Source organism: Chiloscyllium plagiosum, unplaced genomic scaffold, assembly GCF_037043375.1.
Source record: "Chiloscyllium plagiosum isolate Xiang-an unplaced genomic scaffold, Cpla_swu_hap1 HiC_scaffold_17, whole genome shotgun sequence".
Taxonomy (NCBI): Eukaryota; Metazoa; Chordata; class Chondrichthyes; order Orectolobiformes; family Hemiscylliidae; genus Chiloscyllium; species Chiloscyllium plagiosum.
Genome location: NW_028270155.1, coordinates 31,688,987 through 31,714,273, shown reverse-complemented (window position 1 = coordinate 31,714,273; position 25,287 = coordinate 31,688,987). Strand labels below are relative to the sequence as shown.

The window sequence follows — 25,287 nt, the reverse complement described above, 5'->3', positions numbered from 1 at the left end:
CAATCATTTTCTTGAATCCTTTCTGGATCCTCAAGAAGCATTCACATATGTGTATTGCTAAGAATTGAATACAATCTCCAATTAAAGCTTAATTAGTGTTTCTGAATTTTTGCCATAACATCCCTGCTTTTGGATTCAGTGCTTCCATGTGTATAGCCTGGGATCCCATAAATCTGTTTTAACTGCTTTCTCAGTCTTGCCTGCGATCTTCAATGATTTGACCACAAATATCTCTGACCTCTTTGTTCTTGAAGCCCATTTAGAATTGAAACAATTATATTGCCTTCCCTGGGTTTTCCTAAAAAATGTATTACCTGTGTCAGATATGTCTTCTCATTCTTCTGGCTTGTTTGTCCTCATGACATCTATCAATAATCTCCACGCAATTCACTATACTAAGTTTTGTCATCTGCAGATTTTGAAGTTGTACCTTGTATGCCTTGTCTAAGCCTTTAAAGTATATCAAGTAGAGCAGCAGGTGCCACAGCACTGTATTTCCTGCTGGTGCTGTTAAGATTTGATTGTGGATTCAAATAGAATATTGCAACTAAAGTTAGCTAATTCAGAGATTTGATTCCGTATGAAGTTAACCAGTTATTGTCATTGTGTGTAGTACGTTATTACTTCAGAATTTTGATAAAAGGAAGATGAAATTACCATAACTTTGTACAGTTTCTTAAAAAAAACTGCATAGTTTGCTTTAAATTAAGTTATATTATTAATAAAATTTTTTATCAGAAAATTCTAATAAACTGTTGTTTCTCTTTTTAGGGTTTATGTCGTGAGGCTCCAAAGAAGTTACGTTTTTGTCCTGGGATAGTTCATATAGATGGTACATCATTGCCTACGTTGACATTTTAAATAATGGACATATGGGTAGTTTCAGCTCTTTGTTTCATTTTTCAGTTGAAATTGGATGCAATATAACTATTGATCACTAATTATTGATGAAGATTGTGTTACTCAGTACAGCGTCTGGGTTTATAGGGTTAGGGAATGAACATTGAAGGATGGGGATTGTTTTCTTGTGAATTTAGTGTGATTAATGTCAAAACCAAAAAAGTCATAGTAAACATAATAAGACATTAAAGAACCATCAAAGTTTTTTTTAAAAATTCTATACTGTGGTGATCTAAAGATGGCGTTGTTCTTAAAAGACTTGAACAAAGAGATAAACTTTTTAAAGGAATAAGAAGGGCTAGCAAAGCAGTACAAGATTGGAGAGAATGTTCCAAAGTGTTAAATTCAGATGAATGAGCAGAAATGATGAGGAATTTCTTCTCTGAGACAGTTGTGTGTCTTAGGAATTCTCTTCCACAGAGCACAATGGAGGCTAAGTCTTTGAAGGTTGTTCGTTAGTTTTGTTTTGATTGAAAGCAGAATCAAGGGTTTTTAGGTCTGGCAAGAAAGTAGCAGTTAAGACCACAATAAGATCATCCATCATCTTATTGATTCTCAGAGCATATTCATAAATCTGAGTGGCCTAATCCTGTTTCTATTTCTTATGTTCTTATGAAATTAGAGAGAGAGAATAGGACTAAAGTTAGACCAGGGCTGAAGAACCGAAGTGCTACATAGCTGTAATTTAACATTGAGAAGGCAGAGGCTCCTCAATGGAAGTAGTCATGGGGTGTCCACCTCTCCAGGATCTGTTAGACTATTTTGCATGACTCAGATAATTAGTTGCCTGAGGTTGCAGATTCTGGCACCCCTCAAGTCAGGATATCCAGCCTCCAAGCGGAAGGCTCTTCAAACTCAGCAGTGATTGTTGCTGACAATCCAATCCTTATCCATGATCTCTAATTTTAGTATGCTGTCCAATCTAGGGGGGTATATTTTAAGTTTTGCTATTTTGTTGACTATCTCTTCCTTTTGTGTATTGTGTGAGCTTACATCCTTTTAGATTTCTTCAAATGTCTTGTTCAAGTTTTTGGTCTCCATGGTTGGTATTGTGGTAAAGTAACTTCAACGTTTCCATTGTTTTGTTGTCATGTTTAAGTGTAGCTGGTGTGTTGCATGGTTGTCCTGTTCTTTTGTTTGTGGTCCAGATATTACAATGACCAGGGAGTCACTGGAGCAGTGCCGTCTGGAGTTGTGTATTGAGGCCATGCAAATTCCCTGGTTGAGCAGACTCCATTGAAATTGCCTGGGAAATTTAAAATTCTGATCAGGAATTTGCCTGTGTCTGGAACTCTTCACATAAATCTTTTAAGGTCAGAAACTTTGGAGGCTTCTGACTTAGTTAAGTTGATAGTTACCCAGGAAGAATTAGAGGATTAAAAGCAAAATGTAACTCCTGGGTAAGTATTAAATTGAGCCCCTCAACTACACCATCCCTGACCCCTGAGAGTCCCACCATCAAACATGCTGAACCAAACACTCACCCTTGACATGTCAAAACCTTTAAAATGTTGCACTTGGTACCCTACTCACAGAACCTGACAACCCCAGCCCCAAACCTAATACCCACCTGTTGGAACAAACGTCTTCATCCCAAACCAGATTCCACAATCTTCCCATCGAGATTCCCCTTAAGCATTCATTCACCCATGTGGCACCCTTAACTGATCTAACCCACCTAGAGTCGCAGTCATGGGCTCCCTGCCTCTTGTCATTCACCTGGCCACTTTTACCACCACCCCCACAAAAAATCCCTACTGTCACTATAACCCCACACTTGCCTTGTGTGATTACCCTTTTACAGGACATGTCAAAATGACTGGTTATGCTGCTGGTCATTTAAATGTTAGTACATGGTATACTGCTACAAAAGGGCTAGGAAAGTTTCTATCAAGATCTTCTGTGCTGCTAATTTTGTGGATTCCAGGACATGTTATAATAGAATACCTCCATCCAGGAATCTCCAGCACAGAAAACATTTAAAGGTAAGAGGGTAACTGTAAACTCCATCAGGGTCAGAAATGGTGTTTCTGATCCTCATCGAAATATCTGAGCCATTGTTTGTAGAACGCTTTACTATTTAAATTTCTTGATAAATGTACCTTTGTAGTTTTGTTTTGCTTCCCAGGTTTTTTTGTGATCCTCTAATCTTTTCATATTTGTCATGTTCTCTATTGTCTGCATTACAAAGAGCAATTGTATAGTGAATTGAGAGAGGCAATGTTGCAGTGGTGAAAATGAACAAGGCAAAGCAAAGTTTGTGAATGTGTATTCATTGGCAATACTGTCACAAAAGAAAAATTGTTAATGCTTGCTTCATGTTCCTCCTACAGAGGGAGCGGTGTGTGGTAGGAGTCTAGAAGAAAGAAGGGCAACTTTAACACAGCTGGAAGCCATATTCCAGAGTTCAGGATTCCCCTACCATATAGTCTATTTGGAGGAGGTATTTGTTTTCAAAGTATCTTCAAAATTCAAACTTCACAGAAGTTTCAGAAATACAGCCTGAGGTTTTTTAAAATCACAAGTGAAATTTGTCATTTATGTAAATTTTTTATTTCTTACCTTGACTGCTTTGTTCTATAGGTATTCAAATTGCCTAATTCTATGCTGCAGAGTGTTTCTTCCGGCCCAGCAAGTCAGTATGGTGAGAATTACAAAGAGGCAGTGGATGGTTTCCTACAAAAGCAGCGAGAGTCACTTACTCAGATAGAACAAACACCTACAGTTGTGGAGCAGTTGAATGTCACAGATACAGAAGAACAGGTTCAAACAAAACTTGCTCAACTCCATATTTGTGACCTTTTTAGTAAAGAAAATATTGGGCACACCTTCACAGAAGCTTCCACCAGTGGAAAGTGGCCATTTAACTTGACACAAACTGAGGCAATAAAAGAACTGTTTAGTTCAATAAAGACACTGACCGCTAAAGAGGAGTTGCTGCAAACATTACGGTAAAAACTACATCTTTGATATTCCTTCGTAGACCTAATATTATGCCTTTAAAATTGGGTCATAATTTGTAACAGTAATCACCAAAATTGGTATCTGTACTTGCATTGATTTTCAGACATTATTATCCTATTTCATTGAAGATGGATAATGCTCTACCTGCAATCAAAATTTCAGTAATAATTGGCTGATGTCTTATTTTTCAGGAGCATGAAGTAAAATATACTTCATAAAATCAGTTGAAATGAGTGCTCGTCTCTATTCAATGACAACTTGATACTTATGTTTTGTCTCTGATTTTCATAGAATTATAGACACTTACAGCATAGAAAATGCCCAATTAGCTGGTCATTGCCTTTGATAGTTGTTTGAAAGAGCAATCATGCTTAGTTTCTTTATGCTGCTTTTTGTCCAGCCATAGAAATTACATGACCTCAGATACCTGACCAACTCCCTTTCGAAGTTATTTGTGGAAACAGCTTCCACCATTTTTTCAGGTACAGTGTTCCAGATCCTTATAACTGAGGAAACAGTCTCATCTTTTAGATCTTTGCCAGTGATTTCAAATTTGTGATCTTGGATTATTGACCCACTGCCAGAGGGATTAACTTTTCTCTGTCTGCCAGATCACCTCTTAACCTTCTCAGTTCCCAGGAGAACCTTTCTCACTAATCCTTGGAGCTGAATTCCTCATTTATAGTAACACCCTGGTAACAGTCCTTTGTACCCTTTCTATAACCATTTGTATAACCATTTTTAACTCTGTACCGTTCTTTCTGAAAGTTGGTGACCGTTCTGTAAGATTTGTAGCATGGGTGTAGAATCTCTGATATGCTGCTAAAGTGACCAGCCTTTGAGAATTTGGACAGTTGAGCACTAATACATTAAGTAGTCATTTGTACATCACTGCTCAGCTAAATCCATTCATGGCTCAGCCTTTCTTCAAGTGCACTTTTGAACAGAATTGTTCAGACAGTGACAATCCATTTTTAAGGCCTAAGTTGCTCGTTCTAGCATCTTGTTCAATTATTCCTAACAGGTGACCTAAAATAGAAAAAGAGCTTTCAAAGCGTCAGGAGGTCTATGAAATGCTTTCATCAGTGTAATAATTTCCATAGTGTGGAAAAAGTATATGAAACCTTTTGTGACATAGAACTCAACTGTTTCTTTCTGGTTTTACATTTAAAGCTCAATGGCTATAAAAATCAATACACACCGTGCTGTTTAACTATAATGTTTACTTTGCTTGTACAGCCTGCACTTAGAATCAAACGGTACCGTTACTAAAGTGCAGTACTGTGAGCTTTATTCCAGTATCGTATTCCTGTCCAACATTTGCATAAGAATACTTTTAAAATTGGTTCATCTTGATCGAGCTACTTTATATGTAGGTAGTTTTTTTTCTGGTCTTTGTAGGTTTTTCATCTCTTAAACAAACTTTTTCAACAGACATCACCTGCTTTTGTATACTGCAAGGATCAAAGGTTACACAAAAATAATGATGGGAGACAGCTGTACCCGACTGGCAGTAAAACTTCTGACTAATATTTCATTAGGACGTGGAGCCTCCCTTGCTATTGATACAGTAAGGAGTAAAGCCAACAGTAATTTATGTTAAAGTATATATTTAAAGATTAGTATTTTGATTAATTAATCAATGCCAAGTTTTATTTTAAAACACTGTTGAAAAACTTGTATATTATGAATTTATAATGGTAACTATGACTTTGGTAGACATTTAGGAGAAAGTGAGGACTGCAGATGCTGGAGATCAGAGCTGAAAAATGTGTTGCTGGAAAAGCGCAGCAGGTCAGGCAGCATCCAAGGAGCAGGAGATTTGACGTTTCGGGCATAATCCCTTCTTCAGGAATCTTTGGGCTTATGCCCGAAACGTCAATTCTCCTGCTCCTTGGATGCTGCCTGACCTGCTGCGCTTTTCCAGCAACACATTTTTCAGCTTTAGTAGACATTTGGATAGATACGTGAATAGGAAAGGCTTAGAGGGATATGGGCCAGGAGCAGAGGGTGGAACTCGTTGAGTTTGGGATTATGTTTGGCATGGACTAGTTGGACTAATGTGTCTGATGCTGTGCTTTATGACTCTATAGGGAAACTCTTTAATATGACAAATGTTATTTTAAATCTATATTTGATGTATGTCTTGAAGTTGTCCAGACACTACTCAGTATGTGGATTACTTTTATTTCTTGACATGTCAGATACATCATTTTTGTTGCATTGCTGCTACTGGGCTGTTTGTTGTAATATAGCAGCTGTGAAAGTGCTGAGTGAAAAATAAACCTGATAATGAATAGATTCTTTAAAAATAGATAATGACTCAAATGCACACATTGATTTGAGAAGTGCTCATGAAAAGTCGTGCCATTTATCCATGGATGTCTAATTCATTAATTGAGGATATAAATGAGAGTGTCTCACACATTACCCAACAAAACTTTGAGATTACATTTCTTTTCCGAGCTGCAGTTCTATGAAAGCAACTAAAGCACCCGTGTGGTAAATTGTACTAGCATAACTTTCTGTTGAAATTATATTAATTTAGCAGTATATGGTAACTGATACTTAAGCAAAATATTTACTGACATATGGACATTAGCCTTTAAACTATTGTGTAAGAAATTGTTTCCAAATATTATTCTCTTCTGAACATAGGGATTCTCAGATAATCGATATGGAGATATTATGATAGTACGGCCAATGAGGGAATACTCATCTAAAGAAATTGCTTTCTACAATAAACTTTTTGATGTTCCAAATATTTTCACTCCAGCTTTAGATACAAAGGTGAGTTGATTGTAGCCGTTAAGTACAATCAATATCCTGTTTGTTTTATCTTTTTAAAATTTAGCAAAACGTACAAAATATCCATGTATAAGGGTATTGTAGGTTTTTTGTGATATTCAAGAGAAGAAATTTCAGAATAATTTAACCATAAAGTTTAAGATACCAAGTACAATTAAGGACAAGGGAATATGTTCATATTCAAATAATTTTCAAATAGTTTCTTAATGTTATTAACAACATACATTTTATTTTTGCTGTTTAAATACCCCACCATCGTAGCTAACTCTATTAACAAATCTATTTGAAATATTGAGTTGCCATCTTTGTTAGAGTAGCAGAGGGGTGTGATTACTGTTTATACTATATTTTATGAAGATGTGGGTGTACTGTACCTTTAAGAAAGTTAAAAGCTAGCAGAACTAAGTGTTCTGAATAAGATATAATGTAAGCTTTTGGTCCAGCAGTTGGTGTAGCCTGGAGACAGAGACAAATTTGAATTAGGCCAATCAGTTTAAATTATACCCTAACAAAAAAACAAACTCCAATCAAATTTGAATTTAGTATATTGACACAATCTGATGCTTGGGGGAATAAAACCAGGAAAATTTGAATAGTTGAGAGAGAATTACCAAGAGACCAACAGATGTAGGCTGCTAGGCAGAACTCTGTGAGGTACCTGTCTAGAGAAGGAGTTTGCACAGAGAAAAGCATCAACGCCGACCTGGAGGGCAGATCTACAGAGGAAGATAAAGAGAGGATTCAATAGCTGGCTGGTTTTGAAATTTGAATTCTTCAGTAAATCTTAATCGGGGCTTTATTGGACTATTATAGAAGGGAAAGTAAAGATATGTTAGAGGAAGGAGTTGTAAATAGTTGTTCGTTAATTAGTCTCTGTTATACTTTAAGAATAAAGTTATTAATTTTTACTTTAAATAGTTCTTGCCTTCTCAAATTTTCAGATTACTGCACGGGATAAATTTTTTCTGTGTTGTTGGTTTGAATTAAGCAGGAGGGTTACCTCATGACATAACAAGTAATACCTCAATCTCAAGTAGTACTTGCTGCCATACAAGTTAGCAAGTTATTTGATAACTGAAATTTTCGAATATTTGCTTAGTCATAAGAAGGAATCGTCTATTATCAGATTAATGGGAAAGTTTTAAACTGAGTATTTGAAACCCTTTAATTTATGAGCACGTGAATAAGGAGCAAGAGTTGGCAATTTTGCCCCTTTGAGCCAGCCTGCTGTTTAATAAGATCATGGCCAATTTGATTGTGGCCTCTTCTCCATATGTTTTTAATTCTTATTAGTCAAAAAATTGTTTTGACAATATTCAATGTCCTTGCCTCCATCATTCTCTGAAGAAGAGTTCAAAGACCCTCAATCTTTTGGCAATGCCTTATTTTGAGATTGTGTCTCTAGTTGTAGTCTTCCCCCACAAGGAGAAGCGTCCTTTCAACATCTAGCATATCAAGTATCCTCAGAATCCTGTAAGTTTCAATAAGATCACTTTTAATTTCTCTTGACTCCAATGGACTTCAATGGTCCACACAATTCAATCTGTCATCAGAAGATGATCCCTCCATCCCAGGTGTCGTTCGGGTGAACTTTCTCTGAACAGCTTCTCATATTTTCATATCCTTTCTTAAACAAAGAGATTAAAATTCTACACAGTATTGCAGATGTGGTCTGCAATACTTTTTAACTGTAGCAAAACTTCCCTGTTTCTACTTTTATGTTCACCTTGTAATAAATGACAACAGTCAAAATTAGAGTGGTGCTGGAAACTCACAGCAGGTCAGGCAGCATCCGAGAAACAGAAAAATTGACGTTATGGTCAGGAGCCCTTCATCATGAATCTTGTTCCTGTTCCTTGGATGCTGCCTGACCTCCTGTGCATTTCCAGCACCACTCTAATTTTACTCTAATCTCCAGCATCTGCAGTCCTCACTTTTGCCTAATAAATGACAACATTCCATTTGCCTTCGTATAGCTGCATACCAACCTTCTTTGCTCATAGTTTTACTGAAAATTGATATATTATCATTATGACACAGAAGGAGGCCATTCATGCTGTTACATTTCCCCACTCTACGCCTGTAGCTTTGCAAGTTTACTACCTCTAAGTGGCTTTTGGTTTCCTTTTGAAATTGCTTGTTTCTGCTTTCTCCACTAGCTTTTGATTATCCTTTTAGGAAGCAGTTATAGATGATCACCCTTTTCTGCATTTAACAAGTTCTTTACAACAAGCTTCATTTCTTTTTCAAAACCTCAAATTTGTGTCAAATAGTCTTTGTATGAGCAGATAAAAGGAAGAGTTTTTTTCTTGCCTTCTGATCTAAACCTTTCATCATCTTGCCCAATTGTTACAAAATCTTACATTACCTTGTATGAAATCTTGCCTCAGTCATCTTTGCATCCTAGAGATCAACCTAACCTTTTGGTTTTAATCCCCTACCCTGGAGCCATACTGGTAAATCTCCCTTCCATTGTCTCAAGGATACTCGGATTTCACAAAGAATAGTGTTCAATACTGAACGCAATGAGCTAGTTTTAAACTAACCAGATATTTAATGAAGTTCAGTATTGCTTTCTTGCTTTTGCACATAGTAGATCTGTTTTGTAGCCCAAATGTCCATATGCTGCACTGATTACACACTCAGCATGTCCCAGCATGCTGTTCAGAATTGTGCCATTATGTCTACATTTGAATTATTTTGAATCATGGCCCGGATAGTTCAGTTGAGTTTAATAGGAAAATAAGAGTTTGAATAAAAGATTATTCTCTCTAAGGTCTTATCCTCATGACAAAATCTGCTCAATTTTTTTGCTAGGCCAACGATAAAGCTAGCATCCATAGACTGACTGAGAGTTTTGTGAACAAGTTACAAAGTGATTTCCCATCCACTGTAAGCACTGTTTATAGGTAAGAATTGTGCTACATTCTGATGTGCATAAATATATCTGTAGTAAATTATAATGTATTTCCAAACTTCTGAGACCATATAGTAAATTGTGTAAACGTAGAACAAAAGGAAATAGGTAATTCGAAAGCATGTTAAAAATCACACTAAGTTTTTACCTGTGAAGTATGCTATCCTTATTCCTTTCATTCCAAGATTTTCCTTTTTTGTTGTTGTTCTAAGGTTTCGCAACACTGTATCAGAAAGATGTAGCCCACTCCCACAGCATATTTTAAAATATGATAATGGGATGTGGGCATCATTGGTGAAGCTGACATTTGTATCGCATCCCTAATTTCCCTTCAAAGCGATTGTCACACTGCTACAGTTCATGTGATGTAGGTACAACAGTAGTACTGTTAAGGAGCGAGTTCCAGAGTTTTCACCCCATGATAGAGAAGGAATGATGATAAGTGCCCACAACTTCCCCCCCTCTCATCCATCCAAGGCCCCAAAGGATCTTTTCAGATCTGGTAGAGATTTTCCTGCACATCCAAACACCCTATCTATCTGAATCCGTTGCTCTCAATGTGGTCTCCTCTGCATCGGGGAGACAGGATGCCAACTCACAGAGCATTTTCAGAGAACATCTTTGGGACACACATCAAACAATCCCACTGTTCTGCTGCCAACCACTTCACCGCTAACTCCACTCTCCCAAAGACATGCAAGTCCTGAGCCACCCCAACTGTCAAATCAAAGTCACCCAACAACTGGAGAAAGAATATCTCATCTTCCGCATTGGGACACTTCAACCACACAGTATCAACATCGACTTCACTAATTTCCAATCCCACCCCCACCTCATTCCAGATCCAACCCTCCAACTCGGCACCTCCCTCTTGACCTATCCATCTTCCTTCCCACCTATCTGCTCCACTCTCCCCACTGATCTATCACAATTACCCCCCATCTGCATCCACCTATTGCCTTTCCACCTGCCTTCACCCTCACCCCCACCCCCCTATTTATTTCTCATCCACCTTCCCTGTCTTCATTCCTGATGAAGGCCTTATGCCCAAAACGCCAACTGTCCTGCTCCTCTGATGCTGCCTGACCTGTCTTTGTTTGGAGCCACGGTTGCAATGAAGTCTGGAGTGAATGTTGCTGTCAGAATGCAAACTGAGCATTGGTGGGCAGGTTATTGATCAATATTTGTACTTGATGATAACATGTTAGTTACATTTTCCATCACTTTGTTAATGATTGAGTTTAGGTAGATAGTGCATTAATTGGATGGCTTGAATTGTCATGCTTTTTCTGGATAGATCAGCTCTGGTCAATTTTCCATATTAATTAGCTGCCAGAATTGTAGCAGTGCTGGAACAGCTTCAATTTAGGAGTGTGCCTACATCTGTAGCTGCCTGTACCAACATCAGCTGGAAGTTATCCATTGCATGAAGATGAGTTGACTGGACACTCCACCCAGTTTAATTTTTTATGCTTGGATGACTTTAGCCCTCATTGATGTCAAAGATTTAACGCTGTGCTTAAGATCAGAAATACAATAGCTAAATGGGAGCTCAAAAGGTAATCCAATACATGGCTGAAGTATGAGTTTCCCTTGCAAAGTTTATACTTCATTACTAATTCATGTCAAATTATAGGTAACAAAGAAAGATGTATATATGCCATAATAGTTTTTATAATCTCAGTAAAGCAAATTTTTTTTCTAGGACCAGTGAGAAGCTGAATACAGTTTCATCTGACTTCAACTGTGGTGCTGAGCAAATAGATAAATGTCTGCTGTGTCTTTGTGCTATGGACACTAAAGTAGGTATGACACCATTGTTAATAACCTGTCATAGAATGCTGACAGTGGATTCTGTACAGATATTAACTGTAACAATTATGAGGTATTACCTAATGTTTCTTTATTTGATTCTTTTCTCCTAATCTGGAAAGAGGGTTGGACCCCTTTCGAGTTGAAAGTTTCTAGTGATTTTCCAACACACGCAAATGAGTTCAAAATTAAGGAATGCACAAGGTGGATGAATTGTTGAATTTACTTGTGTAGGTTAGGAAATATCACTTATGTGGTGGTGTAAGTTTCATAATTAGCTATTTAAAAGTCATTGAATTTATTATTTTCTCAAGAGAAAGCTTCAGCATTTCATGCTACCCTAATATCAGAAAAGCTATCGCTGAAGCAGTCTCCTGACCAGATGCTTGTTAAAGAGGTTACTGAACCATCCTGCTGTGGTGATGATGGAGTCGAAGAGAAAGGGAAATGCTGTGGTGCGCACTCTGAAGCACTCTGTTCAACAGACAGGTAGGTTGTTACAAATAATTCAATAACTTTGGGAAGAAAAGCTGCAGAGCAATATATAACTTTTACCAAGTTATGAACCTTATAGCATCAAGTGAAAAGATCGGATCAGTGTGAAAGTCTTTCTTGCTTTTGCTTCTTGAATTTTGTTCCTGTGCAAGTATGATAGCTAATGAAACCACGCTGCAATTTACCTTAAGTTTCTTTAGATCTTTATAGTTTATTAAAATAAATGTAAATCTTAATAGCAGGAATGGAGATAAGAATCGTTCAGTACAGAATGTGCAGAAATTTCCATTGTTTGATATTGAGAAGACTGAAGCTATTTTCTTCAGTCCTTCCCACAGTCTCTGTTCCCTATTCACTGATTCAGCTGTTCCCTAGCTGGACAAAACTGGACTTTTTGCAATCCACATGTCCTATTTGAGCTGAGCTTCCAATTACCTCTCCTCTTTGTCACCAAGATCACTTTCATAACAGCTGTCTAGTTCCATTTACTGAACTGCTCCTGCTACCACAAGCCTTGACCATTTCTAGTGTTGTCCAGGCTGGCGTTCTATCAATCTTCCATGTTTCATAAACTTGAGCTCGTCCATTGCTCTGCTGCCTGTGCCAAATCCTGTTCAATCATGACCACTACTTCCTAATCTATTTTAGCTCTTTGTCCATCAAAGCCTTAAATTTAAATGTTTTTTCCTTGTGTCCACTTGTCCTCGTTGCCTGATTTTTTTATTATCTTTAATAAAACTCTTTAAGAACATTGTGTTCTTTGGTCTCTTGTTCATCCTGAATCCATTATTTGTTGTCCTGCCTTTAGCTAAAAATTCAAAGCTTGAAATTTTACCAAGTGTTCTTCTATCTATCCTAATGTTCTTTAGCTTAATATTCTTTTTGTTGATGCTGTCATTTGCTGATTTATTTCCTAAAGACCACCTTGGGACATTTTATTCTATTTAAGATGAGCCTATATCTTTTGCAAGATGTTCTTGCAAAACAGTTTAGCCTCTGAATTGCCATGAGCACCGTTACAGGACATCCACAAACATATTGTAAGTCGGCACATAGGGTTTTCTACCATCATAATTTAAACTACCAACATCGTAGCAGAACCCAAACAGGTATAAGTGCTAATAGAGTTCATGTTGATCTAAATTGATCTTTAAAAAAATCTTGTTTGGGAAAACTTGATTGAGTGTTTTGAAGAAGTAACAAAGAGGATTGGTGAGGGCAGACCAGTAGACGTGATCTGTATGGATTTCAGTAAGGCATTCAACAAGGTTCCCCATGGGAGACTGGTTAGCAAGGTTAGATCTCATGGAATACAGGGAAAACTAGCCATTTGGATACAGAACTGGCGGAATGGTAGAAGACACAGGATGTTGGTGGAGGATTGTATTTCAGACTGTAGGCCTGTGACCAGTGGAGTGCCACAAGGATCAGCATTAGGTCCACGACTTTTTCGTCATTGTATAAATGACTTGGATGTGAGCATAAGAGGTATAGTTAATAAGTTTGCAGATTACACCAAAATTGGAGGTGTAATACAATGGGATCTTGATCAGATGGGCCAATGGGCTGAGAAGTGACAGATAGAGTTTAATTTAGATAAATGTGAAGTGCTGCATTTTGGGAAAGCAAATCTTAGCGGGACTTATATACTTAATGGTAAGGTCCTAGGGAATGTTGCTGAACAAAGAGATCTTGGAGTGCAGGTTCATAGCTCCTTGAAAGTGGAGTCGCAGGTAGATATGATAGTGAAGAAGGTGTTTGGTATACTTTCCTTTATTGGTCAGAGTATTGAGTACAGGAGTTGGGAGGTCATGTTGGTTGGGCTAATTCTGGAATATTGCGTGCAAGTCTGGTCTCCCTCCTATCAGAAGGATGTTGTGAAACTTAAAAGGGTTCAGAAAAGATTTACAATGATTTTGTCAGGGTTGGAGGATTTGAGCTATAGGGAGAGGTTGAATAGGCTGGGGCTGTTTTCCCTGGAGCGTTGGAGGCTGAGGAGTGACCTTATAGAGGTTTATAAAATCATGAGGGTTATGGATAGGATAAATAGACAAAGTTTTTTCCCTGGGGTCCAGAACCAGAGGGCATAGGTTCAGGGTGAGAGGGGAAAGATATAAAAGAGACCTAAGGGGCAACCTGTTCATGCAGAAGGTGGTACATGTATGGAATGAGCTACCACAGGAAGTTTTGGACGCTGGTACAATTACAACATTTAAAAGGGATCTGGATGAGTATATGAATAGGAAGGGTTTGGAGGGAGATATTCTGGGTGCTGGTAGATGGGACTAGTTTGAATTGGGATATCTGGTCGGAATAGACGAGTTGGACCGAAGGGTCTGTTTCCATCATGTACATCTCTTATGACTCTAACTGTTCTATTTGTGTATTCCAACCTTTGTTTTCTCACTTACTCAAAACTAATCATTTGAATTGTTACTGAAATCTTCTGTTAGTAGTATTTATTTTCTTCCTGGATGGTTGCACCCCTAGGCCAAAATGGTGGACAAAGAGTTTGCTAACAGAACTATGTAAATGCTGCTTAGATGTGGACAGTAACCACAAAATGACCATTGTTATTGGTTTACATTGATTTTCAAAGCATGAATATGACAAAAAATGAGAACTCAATAAGTGCCATAGATCCAATCTGTATTTTAACAGTTGCACCACAATCACAGCCCTTGTTTAGAATTTTAGATGAACTGTAACAAAATTAGCATTATATTGTACATCACTATTATGATGAATACATAAATTGTCAAGGGAGGAGTAGAGTGTTTTGAATTGTAGGATTCTTCATTTGAAGTCAGTTTTCAATTTCTTGCTGTGTCTGTAAATTTCATGAAGTATTAGATTACCTAAGTAACCCTTAAATTAAATTTTATTGTTTCACTAGTAATAGAACCACAGATCTCCTTTCAATGCTATGCTACAGTTGTAGACTGACTGTCAAAGATATGGTGAGTCAGATTGTAAACTCCAAATGTTGTTCTCTTTACTGTAATTTTTACAAGCAATGCTTTCTTGTTCCTTAAAATTAGAGACCTTGAACTCTAAATTGTCCTTTTTAACTAATGCATATACAATCAAATATATAATTTCAGTAGACTGATGTTTGGTATCCGAAAAAGGAATTTTTCTTGCAACATAAATTTGTTTTTTAAAGATGCAGTTGCCATAGTCTCAATTCATTTATAACTGTCTCCATATATAGCACAGAGCAATTGTCCATTGTGTCGACAAAGTACTTGACACTTTTACCTTATTGTTATATTGATTGCCTGCAGTATTGGCTAAATAGGTAAGATCAACAGAGATGTGGAAACTCCACTCGACAAGCAGTAGTTACAAAACAACTACTTTTTACTGAATAACATAGATCTTAAAATGAGCCATATATTTATTGTGATCAGCTGCAATCTGTAACACTGACTTTTCTACATATAGAGTTATAGAAGCAAGCATAAAAATAATCTGGGGGGAGTGGGAGGGTTGTTGTTAGGAAAGTGATGTTTCCGTCTGTAACTTAGCTGTTATATTTTTGAAGTGGCAAGGACATTGTTTCATGTTTCTTCTCGTTTGGAAGGGCTCAACACCTTCAGTGTCTGTCTTGCATCGAACCACTTTTGCTCTAAATAAAAAGGTGATCACTTTTGTTTTATGGTTAATTTTGCAGGTATCGCTGGATCTACTACCTCAGTATGTCCTCTCTGAAGCAGAACGCAGAAAACGCAGGTGAATGTACATACACTGAATTAAGATGCTCAAGCATATGTTGGAACAGTTATTTCCAAACCAGTTTAGATAACATGTAATTAATACATTATTAATTGAGTTCAAAATTTTGTAAGTCAATCAAAATTTAGGTAGTCTTCTAAAAAGGTATGTTTAATACATTATTATATATCTGGCCCTTTTTAGTAGTAATATTATTCTTATTAACCTTCAATATACTTGCTTTACGGACATGTGAAATAAAAACAGAAGTAGGCCAATTGATCCCTCGAGCCTTCTCCACTTTATAATAAGGTTGTAGCTGATCTGTTTATGTTCTGAATTCCATAATTATAACTACGTCCAATAGCCATTGTCAAATAAGAATCAATCTAACTCTGCCTAAGAGTATTCAATAACCCTGCTTTCACTGTCTTCTAAAATGCACAACTCTGAGAAAACATAATCTTGTCATTTCAGTCATATAGGGTGACCTCTAATTTTAAAACAATTCCAACATAGAAGAGCTTAAATATTGCTGAAAGAAAATGAGAAGTTGAAGCTTTTCATCTTGCATTCATTGGGACTAAAATGCAACAAGCAAACTTGAAAAAGGGACACCAATTTATACATCATGAGAGGAGAGAGTTGATTGTTTGAAATATCAGTGGAATGAAGATGCAGCAAGAACAATTAAATGTCACGCTTAGTCCTCAGACCAGGCAAGTAAACTCTGTTGGTCAGGGCATTGCAATGGAAATGCAGCAGAGATTGACAGTTATCATGATCCATTTTTATTCATGATGAAGTTGAAATGTATGTACAAATTCTTTTTGTCTACATAAAAGAGGGTCCTCTTATGTAAGTTTTAGACTGCTTGTCAGACTACGATACCCACTGATGATCTTAAATTGGTTTCCAGTGTAACTCTTAGCACAGTCTAGGTTATTTAATAAATGATTTTCAATAGAAGAATTACAGTTCAGCAATCTGCATGATACCCATTATCAACTTTGATTCTGATATTGGTACGGTCATGTTAATTGCCAAGACTTTTATTTATATATTGGCTTATGAGATGTGCACTCCCAACATTTGTTAGGCCATTCCAAATCCATTGAGGAGGCAGTGATAAGTTAAAATGGGGTCAAACTGAAAAATAATTTACGAAGCACTGCCATGTCCTTTGCTTCATTTTGGATGGACGTAAGCAAGCAATGTCATGTTCTATGATTAGAGTGTTGTTTTACATGCATTAACTGCATTGAATACTGAAATGCGGAGATCACATTAGTGAGTTGATTTAATTACATTGGTCCATAGTCTGAAAGTAATAGAGGATAAACAAAGTGAATGTTAATGTTTCTACTACCCTCTTGACATCTAATAAATCTACTTACGTGGAAGCATTTGACACCTCATTACATTTTGCCTTATCACAAAACCAATTCAAACCTTCTTGTCTTTCGCCACTCTCCTATCTGGTAAGTTGTTCCATAAGGGCTTTCATTCACAAAACCTGAAAGAAATAGGCTTGCATCTGATACATAATAAAAAGAAATTCTTTCAATAAAATTCAAATGAGTCATTGGTTGGATATAACTTAAATAGGAGAAAGTGAGGTCTGCAGATGCTGGAGATCAAAGTTGAAACTTTATTGCTGGAACAGCACAGCAGGTCAGGCAGCATCCAGGGAACAGGAGATTCGACGTTTCGGGCACAGGCCCTTACTTAAATATAACTTAAATATTACATTAAAAAGACACATTTGTTGAAGGTTTTCATCTTGCACCCGACAAGGCATTTGCAAGAAAACCAATGTGATGGGGAACAACATTTTATAATATGAGAAAAGAGTACCAGTTAATTGGCTAATGGATTCTGATTGGTAAGATCCTTTGGGTTTACTTTAACTTTCACTGTAAGGCCTATGTCAATTATGTTTATTGATTTGAGTTGAGACAGCTAATCTAAAGGTTAACTAGTCGTGATTGATTGCAAGATCATTTCCAGGCACAAATATATTTCACAGAATTTATTAAATTTATCAAAGCAAATAAATAAATTATACCTAATAAAAGAAGTTGATTCACAATAGAAAACTAGTTCTCAGCTTTCAGCTGACTGGGTGCTGTCTCTTGACTGACGTTCTCCTTCTGTCATCTTTCTGAACACTTGACCATTAAAAAGCTAGGGTTTGTTAACTCTTACCAGCCACTACCCTCAGTGTATGATCAGAGGCATCCTGAATTCTAATTGATTTATTAGAACAGTTCATACCGACTTTGGCGAAATGCCCAATTCCTAATTGTTTAAAAGAAAGTAATACTCATCTTAGTGAAACAGAAGAGAAATTGCTGGAGATACATCAAGTCTGTCATCACCTGTGGAGAGAAAGCATTAATGTTTTGAGCCCAGGAACCCTTCTTTGGAACAGTTTAGGAGAAGGGTCACTGGACTCAATGCCATCTTTCTTGTCACAGATACTGCGAGACCTGCCGTGTTCCTCCAGCAACTTCTGACTTTGTTCCAGATCTTTACCATCTCCAGTTCTTTGTTTTATTTTAGGCATCTTAGTGACATCAATTCTGTTTCCCTGATTTGGTTTCCTAAGAGGTCAATTATTCATTAAACCATCCACTTACCATGGTTTGTTTCTGTCATTTTTATGCTTTCTCACTAAGTTAATGGAATATTTTACACTACCTTCTTTCATCCTATTGTGAATTAATGAGTATTGTCATGACACAGAGGGACAGCTGAACCAAATCAGCCTTTCTACCTCTATTCGCAACACAGTACAATTAAATTGTTGAAGACTCCTAGTAATTACTCTACTAGTTTTCATCAGACTTTCAAATACCAATCCCAGACTTTGCGAATAATTCTTTCTAGACACCTGTTTTGTATCTTAAATGAAAGACTTAATAGTTTATTAAATACGCAATAAACTTAGCAGAGGGAAAAAACAAACAGCAATGTAAATTGATTAATGTCTATGCTTTAAACCAAAACATTTGTTTTCAGTCTTCATCCACGCACAAGAGATGAATAAAAGAAAATACTAAAACTGGTCAGATTACTCATTAGGCTTTTACAATGTGCTGAAATGTGGACACCTTGATCGCTTTTATAAAACATTGGACAGGGTCACCTCAGTTCACCCAGGCAAAGACAGCAATAGTTCTACCTCAGCTTTCTACTCTTTCAGCTTCCGGAAGCTGGTGGATCACATTAGGCAGGGAGCTTTCAAGCATTTACAGCAGCCAAAACTGTCTTCCAAAGAAACATAGTTTTAAAAAGAACTTCTATCCGAATAGAACCAGAATTGACTAATTGTCTCTTCCCAAGGCCTCAATTACCATTCAAGACCTGCCATCTGTTAGAACATAGAGTCTCTTCCAGACTTGCTGGAATCAGTTCCCAGGTACTGACCATGTTAATTATCAACTTCTGCTATCTGTTTAAACACAATGCACTTCCTGGGATCAATGTTTATTAGAATACTTTTATTCAAGACTGAGCATGCAATGAGCTTATAGTCCTAGCTTGTTTGTTCTTTTCCTTTTGCCACAAGTTGTCCCAAAGTCCACAAATCACTTCTAGCTCACAATTCCTAGTTCATAACTCCAAATCAAAATTGATAAGATTTAATATAAAAAAATCAGCAAGGGTTCTGACAGTATATGTGCTTTCATATCTTCATGATTAATGCTCTCAGCTCTTCATGTATTGCTGAGAGTTCTTCATTAAATCAAACATTTCATCAACGACTATTTGTTTGAGAGACCATCTGCTGGGAAATGTGATTTTACTAGCAACTTTGATACTTGGAAGAATGATCTTGGTTAACAAATAGTAAACCTTAAAACTGTATAATATAAAACTAATACAGAAGATCAGAAACTAGGCAGTATTTGAAACTTAGCAGTATGTAATAAATAAGTGCATAGTAACAATCAGTGGGTACATTCAGTTGATACAGGTTTTTGAATAAGTAAAGACAGAAGAGGATAATGTGGTCACAAACTAGTCATGCTATTACAGAACTTAATTCTAATTCAAATAATGTATTTAGCAATGATTACTTTTCTGTCTAACTAAAACATGAATTAAAACTAGCCACAATAAATCTTTTCAAATTTCCTCTGACAATGTCAGGAATTTGATAAGAATTTAATGTAAAAAGATGTTTACCTTGCTGATTCAATGGGAAAGGCTACTCTGATACAAAAATAAGTGCATTCTCTGTTCCACATAAGGTTAGGTTATAAGCTGAGTCCATCATGTGATGCATGAATTCTTAATTGTAGTTAATGAATGACAGTATAAATTAATTTCTCATTGCTTAATATGGTCAAAATGATTAATTATTGAAAAATGGCTCTAACCTATATAACCCCTAACCGCGGTAAGTGTATTAGATGAAAGCGGATTGTTTACTACCAAGCTTTATTTGCATTTACTCCAGGAAGATTGACTGACTGGTCAAATCATTGCCCTGTGAAATGAACCAGAGAATGATTATTGCCTATTTTGTTGAAGTAGGTGCGATGTGTGTACATGATCTTTCTGTTTGCAAAGAACAAGGTCCTCTGTAATACATATAGCATCCAGTATGCACAAATGTGTCACACTCAACCTGACTGGCAATCTTAAGTTGATTGAACCTTGCATCTTAATTTTATTTCTTAAATTCTTTGCACACTCCAGATTATTTACAAGTGCTGTCTGATTAATGGAGCACATTTAAGTTTTGTAAGCATGGTTTGGTATAATGATTCCCTTGCCTATTGCAATCTGCCAATCAACAAAATGCGACTTTCTTTAGTGAAGTTTAAGTTCCTCTCTAAATTGTATTTATTGCTCTTGAAACTGTAAACCCTTTGCTGCAAACAACTATAATGTTGAGAGGATATCAATTTTCTTTCCCCATGATGAAGTCAAAATCAGCTCTCCTATTATAAGCCTTGTTCTTTCCAAGTCAAGGGATAATATCCAGCAATGTGGCTTTGTCCAGGACCAAACAGAAATAAATTGCTACATGAAATTGCTCAGTGGAAGAACAACTGAAAAAAGGCTGCTGTTGGTTAAGGAAATATTTCAATACTTACGTATTGAAGAAAATTTTCTTGAACAAATTTAATAAATTCTTCACCATCCAAACCTTGAACACTATGGTAGTCTCAGTCAATTTTGGAAAATTAAAATCCTTTACTATTACAAGCTTATTATTCTTACATATATTTGAGATCCCTCTGCATATTTGCTTCTCAATTTCCCTCTAACTATTGGGGGAGCCTATAATATAGTAACATCAAGGGGATCATCCCTTCCTTATTTCTAATTTCAACCCATATATCTTCATTGGATGACCCCTCAGAAATTTATTCTCTAATAACAGTAGTAATGTTTTCCTTAACCAAAAATACCATCCCCTCTTCTCTTTCTATCCTTCCTATGACATCTAAAACCTGGAACATTGAGTAACCAGTCCTGTCCTTCCCTCAGCCAAGTTTCTATAATACATAGCTTTGTGCGAGGAAAATAGTGTCTTGCAAACTTCATTGAGTTTTTAAAATGAAGGAACCAAAACAATTGATGAGGGTAGGTGGTAGACGTTGTTTATTTGTGAAATCTTTGACAAGGTTCTGCATGGTAGTCTAACTAGTTTAGTTAGATAACATGGAATTTCGGGTGAGCTTGCCAATTGGATACAAAATTGGCTTTATGATAGGAGACGGGTGGTGGTGGTGGTAGTGAGCTGATTCTTGGACTGGAGGCCTGTGATCAGAACTGGATCCACGTTTGTTTACCATTTTTGTAAATGATTTAGATGAGAATAAAGGAGACAAGTTTGCAGATGACCCAAAATTGGTGGTATAGTAGACATTGAAGAAACTTATCTAAGATTACAGAGAGATCTTGATCCATTCGTCAATGGGCTGAGGAGTGGCGGATGAAGTTTAATTTGGATAAATGAGGTGTTACATTTTTGTAATACAAGCAAGGACAGGACTTATTCTATTAGTATTAGGGCCCTGGGTAGTATTGTAGAATCCTAGGGGGTTCAGGTGCACAATTTTTTGAAATTAGGTTGGCTAAGAAGGCAGTTATTGCTCAGACCTTTGAGTATAGAAGTTGGGCTGTCATGTACAGGATGTTGATGAGGTCTCTTCGTATTATTGTGTGGAGTTTTGGTTGCCCTGTTATAGGAAGGATAATATTAAGCTTAATTCAGAAAAGATTTATCAGGATATTGCTGGGAATGGGGGGTTTGAGATCCAAAAGTAGGCTGGGACATTTTTCATTGGAGGGTATGAGGTTGAAGGATGTCCTTTATAGAGGTTTAGAAAATCATGATGGCATAGATAAGATGAATGACCAGGTTCTTTTCCCTAGGGTAGGGGAGTTCAAAACTAGGGGGCATATTTTCAAGGTTAGAGGAGAAAGATTTAAAAAGAATGAGGGACAACAATTTCACACAGTGGTTCACTTGTGGAATGAACTGCCAGAGAAAGTGGTGGATGCAGGTACAGTTTCATTGTTTAAAAGACATTTGGATAAGTTCATGAATAGGAAAGGTTTGGAGAGATATTGACCAAGCACAGGCAGGTGGGAATAGTTTATTTTGGGAACATGGTTGGCGTGGACTGGTTGGACTGAAGGATCTATTTCCATGCTGTATGACTGTGTCTCTGAGATAAAACCGTGAATCAACCACCACCCATGGAGATGTGTGTAGGAAATTAATTGTTGAGAGATTTAGTTTACTTTAGAATGCCAATTAATAGTTGTTAAAGTAGGGATTAATATCTGCAACCAATTCATTATCTTTACTGGTGGTCATCTACGAGATTACAATGTGCCTGCCTACATGAATGCAAAATAGTGAATCTGTAATTTGACTTAAATACGTAACTCAATTTGAATTTGGAGCTCTCATAGCACATGGTGCAGTAGATTATATAAATTACCATTTCCATTAAATGTGATTTATTTTAGAGCTCAAGTGAGGGAACAGATCCAGGAGTTCCTGTTGGCCCCCGAGGAAGAAGTGGATACTACCAGCTCCTGACAAGTCTGTCTGAAATTAACCATAAACATCAAAAAGACATTTGCAGTTTTTCAGATTCTACACATAATTATGCATTTAGCTTGGGAATGAATGAACCATGGATTTATGATGAGTTGGTAGCTCACTCAGCTTGTCATTCTGGCACAAGGTGAAGTTCAGATAACTGAACACCTGTGGCTTCCTTGTTATTGTTCAGTTGCCCATGGGGTTACACCAATATAGATTTGCCTGTGTTTTATAACTTGTGATGGTTTAGGCCAACTTATAATCCTGTTTTGTATTATTTACTTGGTGCTGCTTTGAAAGGTTGGGTTTAACTTTAAGTGTAATGTCTGTACATACCAGTTCGTTGAAATATTAAATTCAAAAGTGATCTTGCATTTGATTTGAAAATAAGATATTTTGCTACATTTATGAGGAAGGATAATGCTCTACATGGTGTGAAATATTGGTGAAAGAGGGAACATTAGCTGGAAAGGCTGATCGCCATGTTCTGCAGCCTGGAAAACCGCTGTCTTCCACTTTCTTATCATCCCATGCTGTCTTGAATGAATCCAGGGACTCCATCTGCAACAGCCCCTGGAATATCAGTAGTCCTGAGTGAAAGACTTGCTATTGGCTCCTTTTGGATTCATGTATCCAGATTTTTAGTCACTGTATATTCATGAGACCCTTAAACTACGCCCACAAAAGTAGGAGCAGGCATAGGCCATTTGCCCCTCAAGCTTGCTTAGCTATTCAACAAGATAGTGTCTGATCTGCTCAAGTTTAACTTCTCTTATGTGCCAGTTCATCATTGCCCTTAACTCTGATATTTCAAAAATATATTTACTTCCTTTTAAGTTCTTAATGATTTAGCTTCCACAAATCTGAGGTAGAGCCTTCCACACATTTGCTGGCGTTATGGACCAGAGCAAACTCCTTCAAAATACATTACAAAGATAATCTAGACCCTACATTTTTCTTATTTTAAAGGTAAGTGTAAGGTGTTGTGTTCTGGACACAATTTGATTGGTCAAGCTGCCAGCTTGAAAGAAAACATACTTTATTCAGACACTATAATTAAAACAGACAGAACGAAAATAAAAGAATTGGCTTAATTGTAACTGTATTGCAATGCTTAACAATAATATATAACTACTAAATAACTCTTCCAATATAGTAATATTTCATAAACATACCCTTGGCAAAGGCAAATTCAGTAAAATAGATTGTGTCACATGCAATTCTAGCTGTAGGAACAGTACCCCAGCTCTTAGCTGTAACAGAAAGAAGAATAAGAGCTTTCTCATTTAGCTTCAAGACCTCTTCCATACCTGCCACTGAAAAACTATAACGAAAAATCCTACTTCTGTGGGAGCTTGATCCCTCCCAATCGGGCTGCTTTTATTGTTCCAAATTTAAAAAAAAGCAACCAAGCCCTCACAAGCTGTTTAATCTATTAGCTTAAGCAGACTATCAACACCTCTGTCTCTAGCTTTCTTCATTTTAAAAAAAAAGGACAAAATAAAAACCATAGGATTGTCGCACCTCCCTTCTTTAAAAAAAAATCATCAATATACAAAGATGGCTGCATTGCTAAAAGCCTTTAGTTTTATGAAATTAGTACACCACAATACATACATATACATTACGTTGACTCTAAGCATGCAAACATTCACTACTACAGTCCATTTCAGTCCATTTCTTTACGCCACTGAAAGTCTCTGTTTTCCTTCTTAAGTCATGACCACACTTTGGCGATTACGTTTCTCTTATCCTGTCAAATGTATCATTTTTAAAATGAATGGCTGCAGTAATCTCCATCTAATCAGTCTGAAATTTTTAACCTTTAATTTTCCCAGAAACATTAAGGGGTCGTGTTCGGCATATATCTCAGACACATTACTGCCAATGTCAGACTCAAGGTCTCCTTCTCAATTGTGGAATATTTCTGCTGGTGATTATTAGTTTTCTGCAAGAAATACACCAATAGGTCTTTATATCTTCCCACAAGAGTAAACACCCACATTCACTCGCATCAATAGCCACCTTGAGTGGCTTTGAGTAATTAGATCCGTCTAACACTGGCGTAATGGTAAACATGGCTTTCAGACTATCAATACTTTCTGCCATTCCTCTGTCAATTGAAAGTTTCTGCACTTCTTCAACAAGTCAGTGGAGTAACCGTGTTGCTAAAATTCATTACGAAGTTCCGATTAAAAACCATTCAGTCCTAGCAATCGTACTTCTCTCTTCATCACTGGTATGGAAAACTCCCCAATAACATTTTATTTTCAAATCCTGAGACCATCTGTCCATGTCCATGATATGGCCCAGGAACTTGGGGTTATGTACACTCACACTTAGCCAGGTTTATCACCAAGCCTGCTTCCCAAAATCAATTGAATAATTCTAATAGATGCTCTAATTATTCCTTCCACATGTGACTAAATATCACCAGCTCATTGATGTACAAATGGGTATTCCAGAAATGACTTTATTGGTTAGTCTTTGAAATGTGGCTGGCATATTTTTCATTCCAGATGGCATGACTTTAAATTGATAAAATCCATTCAGCATCACAAAAGCTGAAATTTCCTTCACTCTTTCAGATAAA

General features: G+C 36.9%; 1 protein-coding gene across 6 annotated transcripts in view; it reads left to right on the top strand.

Moving 5' to 3' along the window:
* The window catches only part of ctu2 (cytosolic thiouridylase subunit 2 homolog (S. pombe)), a 32,257-nt gene extending 9,191 nt beyond the window's left edge, over positions 1 to 23,066 (top strand). For 4 of the 6 annotated variants that reach the window (XM_087995787.1, XM_087995788.1, XM_087995789.1 and 1 more), the window contains exons 5-15: positions 772 to 832; positions 3,234 to 3,343; positions 3,484 to 3,851; positions 5,299 to 5,434; positions 6,523 to 6,654; positions 9,490 to 9,581; positions 11,295 to 11,395; positions 11,716 to 11,890; positions 14,793 to 14,856; positions 15,573 to 15,631; positions 18,962 to 19,127. In XM_087995787.1, the coding sequence (XP_087851913.1) occupies positions 772 to 832; positions 3,234 to 3,343; positions 3,484 to 3,851; positions 5,299 to 5,434; positions 6,523 to 6,654; positions 9,490 to 9,581; positions 11,295 to 11,395; positions 11,716 to 11,890; positions 14,793 to 14,856; positions 15,573 to 15,631; positions 18,962 to 19,112 (1,449 nt within the window). In that variant the 3' untranslated portion in view covers positions 19,113 to 19,127. Of the gene's footprint in view, positions 1 to 771; positions 833 to 3,233; positions 3,344 to 3,483; positions 3,852 to 5,298; positions 5,435 to 6,522; positions 6,655 to 9,489; positions 9,582 to 11,294; positions 11,396 to 11,715; positions 11,891 to 14,792; positions 14,857 to 15,572; positions 15,632 to 18,961; positions 19,128 to 22,615 lie in introns of those variants that run through there. The other 2 variants (XM_043706746.2, XM_043706745.2) reach the window with 1 other exon arrangement.
* The last annotated feature ends 2,221 nt before the right edge of the window (positions 23,067 to 25,287 follow it).